At 43.7% G+C, this 21,252-nt stretch overlaps 1 protein-coding gene across 11 annotated transcripts in view; it reads right to left on the reverse strand.

Annotated features, from left to right (window-relative positions):
- Positions 1 to 5,436: 5,436 nt before the first annotated feature.
- TACC1 (transforming acidic coiled-coil containing protein 1) overlaps positions 5,437 to 21,252 on the reverse strand; it is a 109,139-nt gene continuing 93,323 nt past the window's right edge. For 9 of the 11 annotated variants that reach the window (XM_019805968.2, XM_034647624.1, XM_034647630.1 and 6 more), the window contains 7 exons: positions 19,878 to 20,003; positions 18,179 to 18,255; positions 16,797 to 16,840; positions 15,064 to 15,224; positions 14,018 to 14,124; positions 11,282 to 11,402; positions 5,437 to 10,199 (listed from right to left, as the gene is read on the reverse strand). In XM_019805968.2, the coding sequence (XP_019661527.1) occupies positions 10,131 to 10,199; positions 11,282 to 11,402; positions 14,018 to 14,124; positions 15,064 to 15,224; positions 16,797 to 16,840; positions 18,179 to 18,255; positions 19,878 to 20,003 (705 nt within the window). In that variant the 3' untranslated portion in view covers positions 5,437 to 10,130. Of the gene's footprint in view, positions 10,200 to 11,281; positions 11,403 to 13,092; positions 13,143 to 14,017; positions 14,125 to 15,063; positions 15,225 to 16,796; positions 16,841 to 18,178; positions 18,256 to 19,877; positions 20,004 to 21,252 lie in introns of all 11 variants that reach the window. The other 2 variants (XR_004621940.1, XM_034647625.1) reach the window with 2 other exon arrangements.

The raw sequence follows: 21,252 nt of genomic DNA on the forward strand, positions 1-21,252 counted from the left end.
GCTATAACCACAGTAACGCTTATTTCTAAGATGGGGTGAATGAACAGCTCATAGTCCTTCCTTGTCCCTTTATGGAACATACCACAAAAGTACAATAAGGCCTGAAAAAGGAGGGGAAAACACTGGGGAAGAAAAGGGACAAGGAGATGGCTAAAGCTTTCCTCCATCAGCACCTCGCCAGGACTCAGCACATAGTAAGTGCTCAGTGAATACTCAGACTTCCCAAGGAACACTGTTAACAGTGAGATACGAAATAGGGAAGGCAGACATGGAAAGCTGACCACAAAAGAGGGAAGAAGTCTAGAGAATCCTTGCAACTGGCCTGTAAATCTAAAATTATTCTAAAATGTGTTTAAAATGTTTAGAGAAGCTGATGGGTTATTTCAACAGATATTCCAGTTGACCAATTATTTCATCAGACCCCAGAGTTCTCTGATTTCCACCTGTGTGACACTGTGGTGAAACCTTTTTTCCCTTAGGTTTATGTCATCGGCCCAAACTTTCATTTTCAACTTCACATTTTATCACACTTCTAAAAACGCGTGGTAACCTCATGACTTCGTCGCTTTCTCATTCAACACAAGTATCCTAACTGCTTGAGGTTACTCTGCTGAGGAATGGCGTTCGTGGTACCAGAAAATCACCCGACTCCAGTGAAGATTTTCAGTAATTTACTGCGCATACACACGTTTATAATTCAGAATTGAACTGCGCAAAAGGAGTTTAGGATACGAACCTGTAATCAAGGAAGAGTCTTGCTTCTAACAGAGGACGTTTCATTTTTTCGAACGGGAGTCAGGTTGGCTTTCAGCGGTGGCCGCAAAGCCGGAGCGGGGCTTTGAACCTACGTAGCCCGCCCTCTGCGGCCACAGGGAGGCGGGAGCGTTCAGTGCGGTGGGGACCGGGAAGGAAAGAATCTTGCTTTTTCTCTTATAAAACAGAAATTTATTTTTTGAACACTTTTGGGCTCATGGGCTTTTATTCTTTATGTGCTCTCCCCTAACTTCCTCTTTTCTCTTTCCCTCTCAACTGACCATTAGGAAGGAATTTTTATTATGTCCTGTTTTCTGAACGCATCGTCATGTTCCAGTTCTGAAGTGTCGATTTCTTCGTTACTATGAACTGTGGTTGTTGGGTACTAAGCGTTCTAACTCTGTAGCTTACTTTCAAGAGGTGGGCATTGCAACCGAAAGTCCGTTTTCACTCCCGTGAGACGCTGTAACTGATTCCACAACCCCCTGCCCCAGAACCTGCAGTCAGTGGCTACCTTTCAGACCCTCAACCTAAGACATTTAAAATTGCGCCCCAGGGCACACACGTACGTGCGAGATAAAAGGCTTCCTTCCCTCCACTGCTAATTCTCACCGCCAGCACGTCTGCTCTCTTCGGTATCAGAGCCTCCCTGTGGGTGTGGACCTGCGGTTTGACTGGCGCCCCCCAGTGGCCATCACGCACATCTGCATGGGAAGCTGCTGCAGGAAACATTTCTGCCGAAAACGGATGATGTTACAAAGATCAACTGAAAGGGAGAAATTTAAAAAATGCGGCTGGAAAAATCAGGACTTCATAAAAGGCACATGACAGCAAGTGCCACCCTTTCGGGGGGAATCTGAGGTGTACGTGCTTTATTGCACGGCACCTCGAGGTCTGAACGGGTCTGGCTGGACATTTCGAAGATTTCAGTAAACTATGGTGATTATGCCTGAACGCACCACGTTCACTATCGGCGCTGTCATTTTTGATGTCTTGAACAAAAAAGGCGTAAGTCTACAGAATGTCTTACGGAATGCTGAATATTTGCGATTATGAGTTTGCTCATCTTAAGAACTCAACACGTGTTGTCAAAGGAATTTATTCTCAGAAAGGCAGGCAGTACAGGCTGGCCACCTCCACAGGGTGTGCAACCGAAGGCCTGAGTCTGCGGGCATGTCGTCTTGAAACCCTTGAGCGTGTCAGCTTGAGTCATGGGAGTGTTGGGGACAGTGGCTGTCATGACACTCTCGGGAGAAGCTTAGAGGATAAAACCTGACTTCATCCCGCGGACAAAACCGAGGCCTAGTTTGGAGCAGTTGGCTGGAGAAAATGAGCACAAACCTGGCTGTTGGCTTGGGGCTTGGACCCAGGCCTTTCCCCTTCCTGTGCAACGTGGGCTGGCGTTCACCTCTCTGAACGCTGCAGCCCCGTGGACCCACCGTCTCGTGGCAAGTCCACTCCTGTCAGGACATATCGAGATAGGCCTTTCAAGAATGACTTTGAGGGGCGCCTGGGTGGCACAGTGGTTAAGCGTCTGCCTTCGGCTCAGGGCGTGATTCCGGCGTTGTGGGATCGAGCCCCACATCAGGCTCCTCCGCTGTGAGCCCTGCTTCTTCCTCTCCCACTCCCCCTGCTTGTGTTCCCTCTCTCGCTGGCTGTCTCTCTCTCTGTCAAATAAATAAATTAAAAACTCTAAAAAAAAAAAAAAAAAAAAAAAAAATGACTTTGAAAGGGAAACCGGGGGACCTTTTGCCTTAGCGTCAGCACTTTGGACAGACCTGTATAATCACAAATCAGAGGAAGGGAACTGCCAGCATCCTCAGTCCAAAGGAGGGAATTGGGGCCTGACCAAATGGAATTGACAAAAACTAGGCCTAGAACCCATGGCTCAGCCTCCCATGCTGAGTTCTTTCTGCAAAGCCAGGATGCCTGAGAGGCAGCATGGAGTTTTGTTTTCCCTTTACAGTGCTTCTCCAGTACAGTAACCAATTATGCATCCCTGTTAGTTTTCACGCTCTCACATTCTCGAACTGGGGAGACACCATGCAATGGCCTCTCTGCTATCCACTGAAGTATTCCCACTTCAGGTGAGAAAAGAGCAAGACAATTCATTTGGTGAATAAAGTCATCCTCTGCACGCTGGAAGGACATGTTCCAAAGAGTGCCCCAACATGGAGTGGCCTTAAGGAGAATGGGATGAGATCAGAGACCTGGGTTCACATGCCAGCTCCACCTTCCCGTTAACCGATTCAGTTGATTGTTTCTTAGCCTCATTTCCCCCCATCGGTTTAAATATAAAAAAAAAAAATGCCACCCACATGGAATTGATCACATGACCTATTTGTATACGTACTTGGCACAGAGAGGACTCAGATGTTGTTTACCATTTCCTTTAAATTAGCTAAAAAGTGAAGTTCTGTTAACTGAATTATATCTGGTCTGTTTCTGCGTGTATATGCCCATGAAGACACTTTCTGGCAAAGGAAAACTCGAGATCATAGACACCTAGGATCTCACGGCTGGCACAGGTCTGGGGGGTCTTGGAACGGTCTGTGACACACGAACAGGGACACCTATCGCCATTTAATTGCTCAATCACCCTAACTTTGGGGTCTGTCTCCAGCTAATCCTCTACACTTTAACTTCCTATGTATCTCAAATAAAAGAACACCGTTAGGTAACTCTTACGTTGCCAAAGCTTTGTTATTTTGAGACGTCTAATAAAACTAACGGCAAAATCATTTGACTCTAAGAGGCAGCCTCCATCTGAAACTTTGATAAACTCCAGGTTTTAGGTGATGATAATCGCTCTCCTGTAAGGACCCAAGGGCCAGGCACGATGTATGCATTCCCACAGAGCCCTTGGAGACCCCCTCGTGAGGCAGGAACTGTTACCCCGAGCTTGGAAACTGAAGCTTAGGCAGGCGAAATGACAGAGAAGCTGGATCTGAAGCCAGCCTGAGCCGAATGCTGGTCTACACGGCCTGGTGCTGGGCTGGGTTTGTGCGTCTTTCCCTATTCCACTGTCCCTGCTCCCAGACCCCTCCAGCACTCAGCGCCTGCCACGGCACTGACGGTTCCACGCCAACTGGACCCGCGTGGGGGTTAGATTTATCTCGTGACTAAATTGTAAGTACCACTGGGTCCCCATCCTCTAGCACATAACTCAGATAAAATAACCTATAAATCACAACTGGGCAAAGACTTGTAGATTAGGAATGGCTTTCTGCTGGCAAAGAACTTTTAATTAGCATATCATTTATATTTCAGTGACGTTTCAGTCAAACTTGAAAACAATCTCTCTCGCTGACTAAGCCTCAGAAACTTCGCACGTTTCACTTTCGGCTGCAGAGAAGAAGTATCTGCTAAGTGAACACATGCACGCGGGAGAAAGGTATTTGGTTTTGACTGGTCCTTAAACGCCTACAAACTTGGAAAATGCCTACGGAATTATCCAAACCTGGGAGGACTTGGATTTGAAGATCTTGAGAAGGATCAAGGTCGAAGTGACAATTTTGCTGCCCCTTTTGAGTGAGGGCAACAATGTTTGCTAATATGCAAGCTATGCAGTCTTGGCCGCATTTCTCTCTAGGCCTCTGTTTCTATTGTCGCAAAAGGACTTAAGTTGGTAGGCTGTTTTTTTCATACTTTGACCACCGGCCATAGCAAGAAATTAATTCTTCGTCATGACCTAGTACATACACACGTCTACCTGCAACAGATTTCATGAAACACAACTTATCCTTAACTTCTGCAGTACTTTACCTCCTGTCATGGTTTCTCTTAGAAAATACAGCTTCGCCACTCACTAAAATGATCCCCTATTTACAAATGTGTGAAAATCACTTTTGGTCTCATGCTATCTAAGAACAAAACTCTGTTAAGAGTAGGAAGGTAATTTCCATCTCCTTCTTCCCAATAATGCTTGAAAAATGATGAGATTTCCACCGTTGTGAGCACCGAGTGAAACGCAGTACCACCTCCTGTCGTTTGCTGGGATCCCTCCTGCCGGTTCAGGAGCACAGAAACATTCTTTTTAGGAACTTTAGAGGCTGCAACATCTTACAATGCGGCCAACAGGCTCGGGCCCTCCTCAGTGGGTCTCCCACCAAGTTGAGACATGGAGCGTAACTAGCCTTTCAATTGATCTTTTCCTGCAATAAAACTCACGAGGTCTCCTGCCCAGGTTCCTCTCCCTTTAAAGCAAAGAGGTGGCCAGGCTGGTACTGAAAATGGTTTTCCTGGGGTTAACCTAGAAGAAACATAAAACGTGAACTATTTTCTGTGGGCTGTTCTGCAATGTTTGCACAGTCCTGGCTTATCCTGCGTCTGTCAATGAGTCCGAGAGCTGGAGGGGACCTAGGTTCTCAGGACTTGAAAAATGCCAGGGCAGACAAAGCAGTCTCTAAGCAAAACCAAGAAGCACGCAATTAAAAACTTTGTTTGCACAGATGCGAAGGCATGGAAATTTATACGGCAAGGTCTGAATGCCAAAGTTTGTTTGTTTTAATTACACACCCAACCGAAGGCATAAAATTTCACAAAATGAGTGCCGTGAAAATGTCATCTGTTCTATTTTTAGATTGAAATATGGAGCTCTGAAAAGCAGGGCTGTCATAAATGTTCACACTTGGGGATAAGATGACTTCTAACCAGGGGGAAAAACACTCCCACACCCAGATCCAACAGTGGTAAACAGTTTTTATTCAGGCAATGAAACATGGAAAAAATATATTAGTAATCATTATAATAATTTCATTTGTGTGAGTATAACTTTTACAAATATTTACCTGACATATAAAAGGGAAAGTACTGTGCATATAAAATTTATGTAGATGATTATTCCACACAACACAATCCTGATAGCAGTAGTCGATGCAGCGTTCGCTTCTCCAGACGAGAGGCTCCTCACACGCGGCTCGGCGCCCGCGGGCACGCAGCGGAAGCAGATGTTGGCACGTGAGCACACATGGGCATCTACTGGCAAACACACACTTGCTAACAGCAACACTCAAAGGTTTGCTGCTACCTCTGAGGTCTGAAAGGAATGCCTGGATCCCGTCCCCCTGGGTGACAAGGACGGCGTGGAGGCGGCGCGTGGGGCCGGTAACCCGCAGGCGGCCTGCGTCGGGACTGGGCATGGTGTCCGAGTTCGAATCTGTACGTGTTCACGTGGAAATTATCCACAGAGCACGGGTTAACCACGTGACGAGGACACACTTCATGTATATTTCAGATACCACTGAAAGGCAGAGGGGGACAAAGTGATACCTTCACATATCTACAGTGAAGAAGGGACACAGGGAAGGTTCGAGCCACACCTCAGCTCTGTGCCTGGCCTCCTCCAATGAGCTGGAAGCGTTATTCGGGCTGCCACAGGCCAGCGTCACACGTGACATCTCCATATTAGAACTATAACCAGAATATATATATATATATGTAATAGCTGTAACCATATTATAGTTAATAAGGTCATTCCTTAGGAATCTTGTTTGTCCAAATCTAACTGCATGCTAAGAGGCACAGAAATGGGATCGCATTTGGACAAAGAACTACGAAAAGTGCAATCTTTAGTCTCCAGAACGCTGGCTCTGGGCACGAGGGCGTGGGTCTTCCCTGGAAATGCTGCCCTTGACATCATCTTCCAGAGGAGACCCTTAGAGAGAAGTGTCTAGAGTATCAGTTCCTTTACCTTTACTGTGGGAGACTCGAGGTTTGAGTGATCCACTGCTTTCCTAAAGCCACTGGAATCTGGAGGCCAGTCAAACCTTTTTGGACAGAAGTCTCCTCAAAATGCTGCTTCCTTAAAATCTTTGAAGATGACTTCTTAGACCTTTGGCTTGGCATTCTGGGATTCCCAGACTATATTTTATTCTTTTATAAGCAAATAATAATCTGTTATCTTTTAAATTCTTTAGAATATATACATCTTTACTTTAAAATCCTTTGCCTAAATCATTTAATCTTTCAACACCTAGTTTCTCTCTTGCCAACAAGAGGATAAAGTAAGAAACCCACGTCATCCGAGAACAAGCTCGCACGGTCACGGACTACAGAGGGACGACGGTTGTGTACGACTCTGGAGCCGGCTACCGCTGGTAGTGAAGAACCAAAGGAAATAAACAGGGAGCGTTAGAGCTTCTGCTCTAACACACCAAAAAAGGGTGTGCTGAATCATCTCCAACCACGGCACATCAGACTTCCCAAGGCCTGCTCTTCGAAATTCTATTCTGAGCCGTAGAGCCACCGCTGGGCCCTCTTGTTACCTGCCTCGATCGAAAATGAGTGTGTCACCCTGGCTGTTTAGTCAGCCCAGGAGCGTTCGGGGCACCTGATTCTGCCCGTGTATAAACGGCACTCAGTCAGGGCTGCCTCATAAATATCTAAGTGTTTGTGGGAGGGTGGCACAAAGCGTGGGATAAGAAGGAAGGGTAACTGGCTGGAAAGAAAGCTCAGCTTGAGCTAGCCTCCAAAATGAAACGTAAATCTCCCCTTAGATTCCATATCATTCTGGAAGGCTGCCAGAACCTCAGAGTTTTTCACCATCATGTGCTTCTGCACTTCCTAATTTGGGCTGGGTCTGAAGAAGCCAGAAACCACGTGAGAAAACTGGGCTTCTCAATATTTCCAGAACAGTTTTACAGAACAAAAGGTTTGGGCAGGTCACTGGCTTCCAGGAGCTTCTCCAAATTAAGTAAACCTCAGGAGGTCTGACTGTAACTGACCAGCCTACCAAGTGACAGACTAACCGTTCAGTCTGTCTCACGCTAAACCTTCCCATTAAAATTCTTTTAGGTAAAGACTATCGATCTACACTTTGGCAAAGTCAAAACCTTAAGAAATAGCTCTGGGTTCAGAGCCTCAACAAGACTGATCACCTAATACCCTCACACCCAGCTGGGACAGCAGCTTCCTTTCACCTCCCCTTCCCGCTCTTGTTAACGGGGTTTATTACTGCCAACCTAACAAGTCATGACCCTCATACGCTTTGAAACAAAACTCTAGGCTATATTCTTACTCTTTAGAACTCTGAAAAGTTTTTTTTTTCTTTTGCTTATTTTTAAAGAAAAACAAACACACTTCTGCCCAAGATATTCTCTTGATTTGCCACCTGAACAAGCTACATTTTTATTCTTGTTGGAGAACATCCATCTATTAAGTGAGGAGGAAGAACATTCCCTTGTACCGGCCACGGCTGAGAAGCCAGCGGCGGACACTGCTTAACCAGGGCCCTTTCATGGTCCTTGTGCGGCAACCTCATTCACTGGGGTCTTTTTAGGGGGTCTCTTCCACCAGCGTGCTACGGAAGGATTGTCGTCACCTTGGTTTTAACACACAGCTACTTTTTTTATATACATAAGAAGCCTAAACGGAGGACTGTGGATTTAGGATGGAGACAGCTATAAGCCTTTCATGCTTCAAACAGATCAATATAGAACAAATAAACGTGGATATCTCACCAAAACACAGCAGCAAAAAGGTTTAGCAACGCTTCTTTCTGCAAAATGCAAAGTTAACTTCCCTAGTAGTGGAGGACTGAGAGAGACCCGTTCCACCAGCTGGAGACACTTGCACGTCATCGATACTGTGACTAGTTATCGCACTCACACTGAACCACGGCGACTGCTTTCAGAGCCCAAATGATTGTCAAGTCACTTCTCCAACCACAGATCATTTCTGTTGTTCCTTTTTGTACAAAATATTAAGACAGTAGGCTTTAAAATACAGCCTAAGCACCAATTACGATAAATGCATATTGGTAAGATGTGACTTCTAGCTTTAAAAGACATTATGGACCTCCCTGGGGCTAAAGACTGCACCCATGTGAATAGTACACTGCTAAAGAAAAATGCATTTTTAAAGATCTACAGAGGTTCTCCACTAGGCACAATTCATTGCTGAAGTTGGATCATGCAAGAGTTTTTACAAGAAAGGTACGAAAACTTACAGGTACTGAATATAGTGCATATCACCATGAAGACTTTCAGGGTGTAAGATTAAGACAAAAGAGTGCTTTCAAACACTGCATGGATTTGGTTCTGCCTACCCAATGGAAGGGAGTTCACTGGCATTACATGGAAAATTTCCATCTCAGGGTTAATGGCCCCATCACTCTGACCCACATCCAGGAAGAGCTTTAGGAATTTGGCTTTGTGAGTGTGGCTCTGCTCCCTGCACTCCTCTCCTCCAGGATCCAAACGCTCTTTGTTTAACAATACTTAAAATGTGCTGATTTTTGGAGTGGTTCACATGATTTTTATAGCCCGTTTTGTTAAACATTCTACTAAGTTTGAAAGGATTTTTTTGCCTTAAAAAAAAAAATTCAAATAACAATGCACCACACTCGTAAAAAACCAACTGTTTCTTCACCTTGCAATTGCTGGCAGGATTACAGTTACCTTTTAACTCAATGAGATCGCCTAAGCCTTTTACAAGTAGATTTTGTTTGCATATTTGAAATAGAAAGATGACGAAGGGTCAATGCTGATTTTGTAGCAACAAACAGAAGCAGAGGAGACTGAACGGCTCTGGGACAGACTTGCCAGACCTCGGCTCGGAGGGAGTCCTGCCAGCGCTGCCCTTCGTGCAGTCTGGGGACGGACCCCAAAGGGGCCATCCCGGTCAGGGCAAAGAAACACTGTGGCAAAATGTCTCCCCCAGACGTAAAACCTGAGTCTGGGTCTTCACACCTTCAACGCCCCAAATTCTGAGGCTGGCATTCTGGGCCACGACTCTATTTCAAAACAGGGTTTTACATTTATGGAAATACGGTCTTGTGTGGAGAAGCCCTTATCTGACTCTGCTTCAGAGAACAAAACAGCAGCACATATATAGACACACGTGTGTGTGTGTGTGTGTGTGTGTGTGTGTGTGTGTGTGTAAACGGGTACTCAGAGTCCCTTCTTGTTTATAAACTAGAAGTAACAATAGGCCAGATTACTTCCTCCCTCCAATAAAACCACTGATGTTGAACACTAAATTTAAAAGATGAGATAAATAAGTCACCAAAAAATTCAGACAGGTGGTGGACAGCAGATGACCCAAACAGGAGCCACAAAATCCCAAATTCAACGTGCTCGGAAAAGAAAACGGACGAAAGACAGAAATCATGACCCCAAACTTAGCAGCCTGACCAAACCTGTCGGCGGACAGCGCTCGGACGCCGCTCCTCCCGGGACTATGCGGTGCTCCAGGGTTCCTTCCGGGGCTGTTGTGTCGGCAGCAAAGCGGGACAGGCAGCAGTAGGCATGTGCTTTTCTAAAGTTGTTTTTTTTTTTTTTAACTCTGCAAAGGGACAATTATTCCTGGATAAGGCAAGATAACTGTGGTTAAGAGAAAAGCAGCCAAATGCAGATCTGCTGAGCTAACGGGGAAACTCAGTCAGTCTTCCCCAGCTTCGCAATCAGCTCGTCGCAGATTTTCGTTAGTTCCTCGATTTCTTGGTTCTGAAAGACAAATGACATGGTTAATGTAGGCCACTTCGTATCCTGAGATCAAGGCAATGACAACCAAATAGTCTGAAGACTGGCTATGCTCTGCCTTGACATCCTAGCTCAGTGGTTCGTAACTTTTCTACATCAGAGACCCTTTAAAGAAAGGGACCCTTCTCCCCTAAAAAATGTTCCTGAGTTCACAAAGTCATGCTTCAGTTGAGGAGGGGATGAGGGTAACCACCAGCCCTCTGCAGCTCGTCCATGAACCTCTTAGTTCTCAAATTTTCTTGTTATCACAGGAATTACCTGCAATACTTGTTATAAACACAGGCATCTGGGACCTCACTCAGCCCATGAGCACCTCCAGGGACCTGGGATTCTGGAGTCTGAGCATACCAGGGAACATGGTCTAGGGGTTAGCAAACCCCATGGTAGAAACCCTTGCCCCCAGCTGAAGGGATGCCACAGGCATGAGTCCAGAATTGGAGACACAGTAGGAAAAACAGCAGAAGCACACAAAAAAAATGAAGTCCAAGAATCACCGAATACTGAGAAAAAGGGACCTGACTTTTATCTATATACAGTAGAATTTCTCAACCACGGCTCCACTGACGTTTTGGGCCGGACCAATCTTTGTTGTAGGGACTGTCCTGTGCATTGTTAGATGTTCAGTAGCATTTCTGGCCTCTACGAATGAGATGCCAGTTGTGACAACTAAATACACCTCCAGACGTTGCCCATGTCCCCGGGAGGGTAAAGCTGCAATGCGGGGGCAAGATGGCTTCGTGTATTACATAAAAAAACAAGAAGAAAGAAGAGACAGCCTCACAGCCTAAGAAGCGTCTGGTCCCCTAAACTTTAGTGAATGCAATTTCCTCTCTGCATCCTGCCTGGGGACGTTTCCTACTCATGTGCCTGGGAATTAATGATCTGCCTTGTTTGTGTCCACCTGAATCCGTCCCCAGAGGAGCTGGATCCAAGTGTCTGGGCAAAAAGACAAGGCTTCTCTTTCATCCAAATCCACTACAAGCTAGCCACTGCCAAGGGGGAAAACCAAGTGTCTCTCCCGCCGTCACACCACACCCTCTGTGTACCTTCTGCTGGAGGGCTCTTTCCAGGGACTCCACCTTCATCTGTTCCTTCCGGAGTCCGGCATGGAGAGCTGCGCTCTCGGCCTTTGCTTTTGTTCGAACCTGAGCAATCTCTTCATTGGCTCTGTTTGTGGTGTTTTGTTTGCAGGATAAAGGGACAAGAAGCACCTGGTTAGTCATCAGTCATTGGTAAGGAATCAAGATACTAATTGCGGACGTCTGTGAGACACAGACTAAAAGAAATGACAACACAGTAAGGGAAACGTCGGTGACCTAAATCATTCAATTTAAATTTATAAATATTCAACTGACACACAACTGCTAAGGAAATTTCCAAGGTGCAAACCAGTGGTAGAATTAATCTCACAGGCCACAGTGAGTTCAAAATTTATATGTCACTAGAAAATGGAATCATGTGACAGTTTCTACAGTAATCTTAGTTTTTTTTTTTAACCTAGGATAATAGCAGGCAGGGTCATCTGCGGGATTGTCACAGCTAGAGAGTCAGGACACTAACCGCTGACATCCGACACTAGAACTTAAAGTGACTTTACTAATGAGATACAGAAGAAATTTTAAAAGCCATAAATGTCAATTGATAAATAGACAATTAATTGATGAAAGGATGCTAAGAACTCATTAGTAGCCAGAGGCACGTAAATTTAAATGATAAACTTTTCAAAGTTATCAGATTGGCAAATATTAACCAGGATGATCTTATTCTATGATGGCCAAGATGCAAGGAAACAGGCTCACGGGCTGATGGGGGTAATGAAAACTGGTGCTGTTTTTGTGGAGGGTGATATGGTTGCAACTATTATGATTTAAAATGCACACATCTTCTGACCCAGTGATTCCCTTGAAGTAACGTATCTGCAGCAATACTCCCACTTTGCACAATTGTGAGCACAAGGATGTTCACTGCAGCATTGTTTACGACAGAAAAAGTGTGAAACTGTCTAAATGCCCATCAATAAAGGAATGTAATAATCCTACAATCTAATAAAATAACTAGACAGAACTATATGTTTTGACATGGAAAATGGCTATGACATACTATTAAGTAAAAAAAGAAATTTGTATTTTAGGACTCCGATATTATAAAAAAAAAGTCTAAAGCCATTTTGGGTAACATTTGTAAAGGCACAAAGAAAAAACTGGAAGGATACACAATAAGCCTTTGAAAGCAGTACGTCTGGGAGCAAGAATGAGAGAGGGGAACTTGAAATGTTTTACAAATAAAAAGATGATAGATAGCAAAAGTACAAGTAGGTATTGCCTTTTAGTTAAAGAGAAGTTGGAAGCATTTTTCAGACTGTTCCCCAGGATAAATTCCAAATGTGCCGGATTTAAGGGTTAAAAAAAAAAAAAGCCATAAGAGTATTAGAAGGAAAACATGGGAGAATATTTATATCCAGCCCAAAGAAGATCTTTGTTACCACGACAGAAAATCCTGAATAAAAGAAATGACTGACAAATTTCACTACATAAAAATAAATTCCTGCATTATCAAAAAACACTAGCAGACAAAAAACAAATTAGAAAAACCATTCACAACTCATATCACAAAGGGCTGGCATCCTTAGTGCATAAATATAATAATATATTTATATATACAATATATAAATTAGTAATAGAAAACCAGGCAAAGAATAGAATCATTCACGGTAAAATGAATATGCGTATAGACAGTTGCTAAAATATGTTCAATTTTACTTGTAAAATAAACACAATCAAAACTACACTGAATAAAATAAATGCTGTATTTTTTTATCAAAAAAAAAAAGAAAACCCCAAATAAACTGAAATACCACCTTTATCTACTGGATCTGCAGAAAACCAAAAATTTGGTGTGTTGTCCAAGCTGTAGGGAGAAGAGAAGCTCTCATACTTCATGTAGGGATAAACTGATGAAAGTTGAATGAGGGCAATTTGACAACATTTATCATAATTACAAATTCATATATTCTTTGGCCCAGCAATTCCTTTTCCAACATACAACCAGCTCACCAAATGCATGCCCAATGAAAATAATCCAAGGTTCCTTACTGCAGCCCTGTTTGTAGTGGATGGTAAATAACCTGAGTGTCCCACAGGAGAGGGGTTGGGTTAAATAATTGACACATTTCACACTGGAACATTATATGGCTGTTAAGAAAAATATGGGAGCTCTTCATGGATTGCTATGGAAAGATTTCCAAAATACACCGCTAACTGAAGAAAAACTAAAGTATGCTGTCATCTGCATAACAAAGGGAGACTCTCACCACAGTAAAAAAAAAAAATGGTGATCACATGGTGTGCTGGAGGTGTGACAGTTAAGGCTACTGTCCTGTGATATATAAATAGAGGAAATCAACAGGTTGTCCACCTTCCACTTGAACAATGATTTACATTAACTTTATCTCCTTAAAGCTGGGGGAGACGGAGAAGGGGAAAAAGTAGATCTGCAAGGACTGGAGGAACTAATGACCAAATTACCTGGGGTGAGGAAGTGTTGGGGGGGGAGGAAGTGGGATGGGGTGGGAGAGAGATACTGTGTATCTTTTTATTCTTTTTAATGTTTGAACCATGTGAAGGATCTACCTATTCGAAAAATTACATAATAAAACACACGTGCGCGCAAAGACACGCCAATGCAACCTGGAGTTGCCCAACAAGCTTGAGGGTTTTTTTGGCCTTTTTCAGCTTTCCCACCACACCATGAACCGTGAAACAGATCTTATCGCGAGCTCTCACTTGTCTAGTTTTTCTTCTGCGTGGATCTTCAGAGCCTGGTAACGCTGTTCCTCTTGTTTAACTCTGGCTAAGTAATCCTGAGCACATTTTTTCAAGGCTTCTTCATTCTGTTCCAAAGTGACAATTTAAAATAAAAGAAACTCATCATTTTATTTTTCTTCTACTAGTGACAAACCTTATGTACCAGAGTTTTCATTTGAGAAAACCTAATTAATTCAGATGCCTTTAGGTTATACCCCCTGATAATTCAAAACAGGCACAAATAATTCTTACGGAAGAAATTCTAGATAATTTCTACATGTATAAATTTTCAAAACACAGTAAGGTTCAGTTATACCAATATACCCAGTTTAGGGAGGCCGTCATTCAAAAGCGAATAGCAGAGGTGCCTGTCTGGCTGAGTCACTGGTGTCCATGACTTGGGGTTGTGAGTTCAAGACCCACGTTGGGTATAGAGATTACTTAAAAAATAAATCTTAAAAAAAAAAAAAAAAAGAACTCAAAAGCAAATGGCAACCTTAGCCTCATTTTAGGTAAATTGGCCATTCTCATTTTTATTTTACTATAAAAAAAAAAAAGAATGTTCCTATTGATGGTATGCAACTAAGGTGGGTAAATATGCCCACTTACATGTAAATTTGAAACATTATACTTATTTTCTTCCGGAATATGTAGACTGAATTTTTCAGTGCTAAATTTTCCCTTTACTAATATTAAATTAAATTGGTGAATTATCAAAACAATTTCTAGAATTCTCCTAGGGGTTCCACACTTCTTACACTCCTTGCCACACTCTGGCTGTGGCCTGACCCAGGAGGGGGACGACCAAGACGTGCCACCTGGTGGGTCAGATGCCTAAACCACCAGAGAGAGAGAAAAGGGGAAAGAAAGTCTCTAGCTTCACTGGAACAGAAGATACAAGGCAGGTGATGTATGGGCCCCGAGCCCCTATTTAGAAGGCTACCCACACCCCTGGCATGTAAGTTTAAAGATCCATTACGGAGAAAATACACTACTAAGGAGACAAAAAGAAAAGGACATGCTACCTTCTTGAACCCTTCCAGAACACCCTTCAGGTTCTCATATCTCCTGAAGAGATCAGAAAGGGACCTTTCCACAGAGTTGAGGTCGGCCAGGGCCTGCTCCTTCTCCATGGTCAGTTGCTGGAAGCTTTTCTGAGAGGTCATATTTGTCCTCTGTTCATCTTCTGTGAACCACAATCAAAAGAAAGGGCAGATTCATACAACAGATGGTTATCAGCTGTCCTCTGTGACCAAGCTGTATCCTTGGTGGGGGACCCAGCAGCAGACATAACAAAGTTCCTCTCAAGGACTTACATTAGAGGGGGATTCAGATGGTGACAAGTGATGGGGGAAAACCAAAGCGGAACAAGAGGGGTGGGGTTCCTTTTTCAAATAGAGTGGCCTCTCTCAGAGGAAAGATCTGAACGGGGACAGAAAGGAGCTGAGGGTGGGAGCCATGCAGCTACCGGGCAGGAGAATATTCCAGCATCAGAATAGCTGTGGCAGAGGCCCTACGCTGGGAAGGCATGAGGTGATGTGGACCGTAGAAAGTATGACTTCAGCGCTTGAGCAGAGAAAGACTTAGGCAGTCAGTCCTGACGATACTGGCTGCAGAGTCGTTTCTAAATTCAATGCAGGAGCACCAACCACTGTCGTTTTATAAAAGGTCCCAGTGCGTCGCGTACAGGGAAAAAGTACAAACTGCAGCAGAGTAAGGACACTGCACGCCGACGAAGAGCCCACCCAGGGGTTACTGACGATGCGGGTAGGTCATCAACACTCTGGGTGCCAGGTGGAGGGTTTTTCACAGAATTCAAGCGTTAGCTAGCCTCTCAAATGAACCTAACTACGGCTGATGCTCATGATCTGCAAATTCATCTCCTTTCTAATGTTTATTTGTAAACCCCAGATCGGTACTTGTGGTGCATTCCTGGTCACGCGCAGGGTGACAAAAAAATGTCAGTCACTTGACGTCACATTCTTGGCTGAGGCTGCACCAGGCGACACGCTGCCTCCTTGTTTCACACTGTAAACAAGTGTCCTTTTCAGTCCATTTAGTATCATGATTTTTGCGTCTTTGTACTTTCTGTGGGTGATTTTGCTGTCTAAACTGGTCCCCGAGTGCCATGCTGAAGTGCTATCGAGGGCTTCGAAGAGCAAGAAGGCTGCGATGTGCCTTAGGGAGAAAATGCCCTTGTGAGATCATCTTCATTCAGGCACCAACTACAGCACTGCGGGCCATGAGTTCAATGTTAATGAATAGACATTAAACCAGATGTCCTTAAACAGGAATACAGAAGACAAGGTTATGTATTGACAAAGATGTCGGGACCAGAGGCCCACAGGGACCTCACTCTGTACTTCCCCTAAAGCAATGGCTTGGTATTTGCTAATTCAGTGTTTGTGGCAACTCTGTAGAACGGAACCACTGCAAACAGTGAGCATCAGCTGAATCTAAACGAGGGACGAATGGGAGCTTGTATTTGGAATCATCTCTGGAACCTATGGATCACACCACAGAAAAAAAAGTCCAGGAGCGCCTGGGTGGCTCAGTGGGTTAAGCATCCACCTCTTGGTTTCGGCTCAGGTCATGATCTCAGGGTTGTGAGACTGAGCCCCAAGTCTGGCTCCCCGCTCAGTGGGAGTCTGCTTGAGAATCTCTCTCTCCTTCTTCCTCTGCCCCTCCCCCGCTCACGCCCGTACGTGCTCTCTCTCTCAAATAAACAAATAAAATCTTTTAAAAAAAATGTCCTTACCAATCATTTGGGCAATGGTCTTTTCATATTCAGCCACAATTTTCCTTTAAAAAAAAAAAAGATTATCAGAAGAGAATTTTCAATGGAAGTTGGGGAAATGCTGCCCTAAACAATTAAACACATTAACAAATGAACATTTGAACATCGCATATGATGTTCAATGAATATGTNATATATATATATATATATTACTGTAAGATTTGTTGATGGTCAAAAAGGTTTATCTGAAGATTCTATGTTTAACAAGCCTTCCATTTATTTTATCTACTTATAGAAACTGCCTTCACTTTCTCTGTACCTCACGTAAACGACCTCAAGGCAATACATTAATTTTGCCTGGACAACTCAATCTTTTACAAAATAAGTGAATGACATTCTTGGTGTTTTTCCTAAGGAGTCTGATCTGAGTTCAGGCTTTTCTGGCCCCCATCCACCCTTTGGGGCAGTCTGTGCTCTCTGATCCAGTCCATTTTACTGTCCTAGTTCCAAAAGCATTTCAGTTGTTCAAACACTTTAAAGATCACCCTGTCGTGTTAACCTTTCTTTCTGGAGAAGTGCAGTGAAGTTTCCCTGACCCTGTCCAGAGAGATGAGTGCTCTTCCCCGTGACCCCTCGGTGAGAAATGACAGCTCCCCCGCCCCTCACTGGTGGTGCCCATCACTTTGGTCCGAGTTTCTTCCGACAGCCGTTGTAAGCTAAGGGCAGGGGCTGTCCCCTCCTCTCTGCCACACCCAGCACGGGACCTCACGCCCAGTAAATGCTCACAAAGCAAATAATAGAAGAGCTACAATTCGAGTGGGCATAATTAAAATGTTTCTTCATCATTCAAGTGCTGACTGTACCAGTGTATAAATTATGCTTTTTTCTTCTTCTTTGATGCTATGTTAAATAACTTCACAGCTTCTAATTCTCCTTTCTAGGGAATGAGCAGCAAAAATAAAAAGATTTCAATTTAAGGTCAATCGATTTTGTTTCCTGTTAACATGCTTTTCTAATCTATTTGGTGGTTATGAAATTTGAAGCCATCATGAATCACTGATTTTAGAAAAGTATTATGAATTACAATGCCTCCATAACCGAATATGTCAATAAATCTTAGTGTAAGTGGATTTTTTCACATAAATTGATGTCTCTTCATAAGATGAGAATTATGTGGGTTCTGCTTACTTGTAATGTCCTCAACAACCCACAAGAAGCTACGTTATTTGAATAACTGGTCAGCAGCACTCATTAAAAAACACCGTCAATCACAAATTAAGATGCAAATATCAATGCCATCTAGTTCTCAACAGCTGGTTCTGTGGTAAGCAAATACTTAGATTACTACTAAATCTAATAACGCATGAAGGTACCCAACCCCTCCCCCAAACCTCTAGTCTAACCTCATCTCCAAGACTTCTTGTCGGGTTTCTTCGTATTTTTTCTTCCATTCATTTGCTTCAATTTCCTTAGTGATTATCTAAATTATAATAGAGATAAAGCTTGGTTTTAACTCCTGAATCCATTACAGTTTGAATTTGAAACTGAAAACACACAGCCAGGTCCATCCCAAGACATTCCAGCTACGTTGGGAATATAAAGCCCCAACATCTGTGTGTCATGCTCACAAGCATTTGGGAAAATCTCCTTTCTGCCACACGGGATGGTGGAGATGCAGCCCCCAGAGTTGAGGTGAATGGAACACCTCCCGGGGAAGTTCCAAGTGATAATCACAGTCTCTGTGAACTTTACGCAGGTCCAGAGTCTGGCTCTGCAGGCCCAGAACCATGACTGGGACAGGGCCCCAAAGGAAGAGCCATCGGCCTGGCAGAGGCTCACCTTAGTCAAAGTACTAATTGTACTTCAGCATAAGAAACAGGACTATGACAGCATCAGACCATTAGCATGACTAGCACATCCTCTTCTACGGAGATTTCTGACTGCTTGAGAAGAATGGAGTCATATGGTGACTAACATAATATAATAAAAAAACATTAAAAAAATAAAAAAGAATGGAGTCATAACTAGGGGCTCAGACACTCAAAGCCCCCAGCCAGGCGCCCCTGTAGCTCATCACCGGCAAGCTCCTGCTCGTCGGACGAGCACCCGTATCCCTGTTTGGGACGCCCTTGCTAAATCACGACCTCAAACTCCGCGTGCCTGAACAGAGCTTAGACGGGCATCACTGTTCTCCTTCTATTATACTTCTCTATGCTTCTCTCTAATTGATACAGTCTTTCTTTTGGTGCCTTTAACCAGAATCTCAAGAACCTAACAGCCAGCCCGTCTGCTTCAGGGGACGAGGCACATTCTTGCTCTGCTCCATCAGGCGGTCATCTCATCGCTGCACTCTCAGGAGGGAGGTGAGGTCGTCTTATTGATAAGATTCTGGTAGGCCTCCTCACCGCTGCTCCCAAGTTCTGACAAGGGGATCAGCTGACATCCCTCATTAACAATCTAATGTTATTTTTTAAAGCTTTAAAAGACTTATATATGAGGCTCTTAACTACTCTCGTACTATAAAAATAACATTGCTACACCAAGGGAATTCCCTTCTTAAAAAAAAAGGTGGAATCATCAAGAAACACACAAACCAAACCCATAAAATACAGCACAGAAATAAAACAGGAGAGGGTGGTAACTGAGTAAGAGTACACGACTGCATCTTCCATATTTCTCTGATCACCCAGAAAAGGCCCAGCAGTAATCTATTTTGAACAGAGGCTGTTCAAGAGACACAGGAAAGGAAGAGTTGATTTGTTTAATTAAAGAATGGCTCAAAGCAGGAAGCAATTTTACATTATTGCAAGTCTGTTAAACGAAGGCACTGATTTAGTTACATATGTGGGAAGAGTTGGCAGAATTTGAGATTTAAAAAACTTCAAGGCTGAAAGATAAAGAAGCGTTGTCAGCTTTCCCCCCGGGACTCCAGCACCAATGAGAGTTTTACAGGGAACCCTTTCTATGAGCTACACAAGCTGCAGGAAATCAGAACTTCCAGCCGGGGAAAACACAAGCCAAACAGAGATGGGATCTCCCTGCCGGTGCACAGGCTTCACAAAGACAGGGAGTGATAAGTGGACAGAACACGAGGGCCTTTACCTCTTCTCTTATGAGGGTGAGCACGGCTGTCTTATCTGATTCACTGAGGCAGATGCCATCCAGGGGGCTCTCCCCTCCACAGGCCACAGACACGGGGGCCTTCTCCACAGAGGACTCCAACAGTCCCTGCGGGGGCAAGAAGTTACACTTAATACCTTCAGCCTTCAGCTTCCTAACCCCAAGCATCCTTCAATAACTTCCACATTACTCAATCGGTTACAATGTTAAAAAACATGCTTGAAGACAAAAACACAGCAGGGGAAACTTTCCCCCCCAAAAAATCTAGTTACAGTACTATCTAAAGGAAAAAGTATGCTAATGAATATGGGGGTTGGGGGAACGAGTTAACTTCCATTTAACAGACAGCCTAGTGAAGTTTTCTTCTTATCCAAAAAGGAGAAAGTGTGATTGTCACAGTGACCGGTCACCAAAGAATCACATGCATGAAAAGGAAAAATGTCTCATTTTTCAGGGAGTTTCTGGGGATGATGCATTCCATGTAACTTTTCCAAAAAAAGTATCAACTTTTAAACATACTGAAGTATCAACTTTTAAACATATTGATAATTTCATGTACCTCCTTAGTCACTTTGGATGGAAACGTTTCTAAAATGGACTAGTAACTTTCAGGCCTCAGGAAGCAGAAATGGCAAACACATCCGAATGCTGACTCCCCTACCCCCACCCCCAGAATGAATGATTCAGGGCCACCAGGAACTTCAGTTGCTCTGTAGTGACGTCCCATCCCGCCCAGCGATGCTGTCAGATGGACAGCACGAATGGTCCCTGTACAAAGTGGCCACAGGTGAAGTCCAAGTCTGTGCCTGTACTTTCACTTTTTGGATTCTTGCTGTTCAGTTTTCAGTTCCCTTCTGATGCAGCAGCTTGCTTTTATTGTACACTCAGGTTCTAGAAAGCCACGGTGGTTAATATTTTTTCACATGAACATGGACTTCATTCCCTGCTCTTTCCTAACAGGCATTTTTGGCAGCTATTTCCTCCCACCTGTGTAAGTAAACATTTTTGTGTAAATAAGAAAAAAGCTGATCTAGTAACATCCAAAATGCCAGCCCAAGTGACTTGGCAATAATCTCAACACTTGTAAGAGTCCGTATAAACTAATCAGTTAGTGATTGGTTATAATTAATCAGTTCTCTGGTGTCTTGTTTCAACGAAGACTGAACGGAAAGTCCAAAGTCAACTTAGACCAGTGGCTTTTAAACTTTTCATGGTCATTACAACTCACTGTTTCTCTAGAAAATGCTGAAAAATTCACGCATAATTTTTGCATTTAGCTTCATGGAGACACGCCTGATACAGAGAACGCTGACTTAGGCCACGAAAATGGTGAATGAGAAAGCCACAAGCTGACAGT

Source organism: Ailuropoda melanoleuca, chromosome 18 (genome assembly GCF_002007445.2).
Source record: "Ailuropoda melanoleuca isolate Jingjing chromosome 18, ASM200744v2, whole genome shotgun sequence".
NCBI classification, from domain to species: Eukaryota; Metazoa; Chordata; class Mammalia; order Carnivora; family Ursidae; genus Ailuropoda; species Ailuropoda melanoleuca.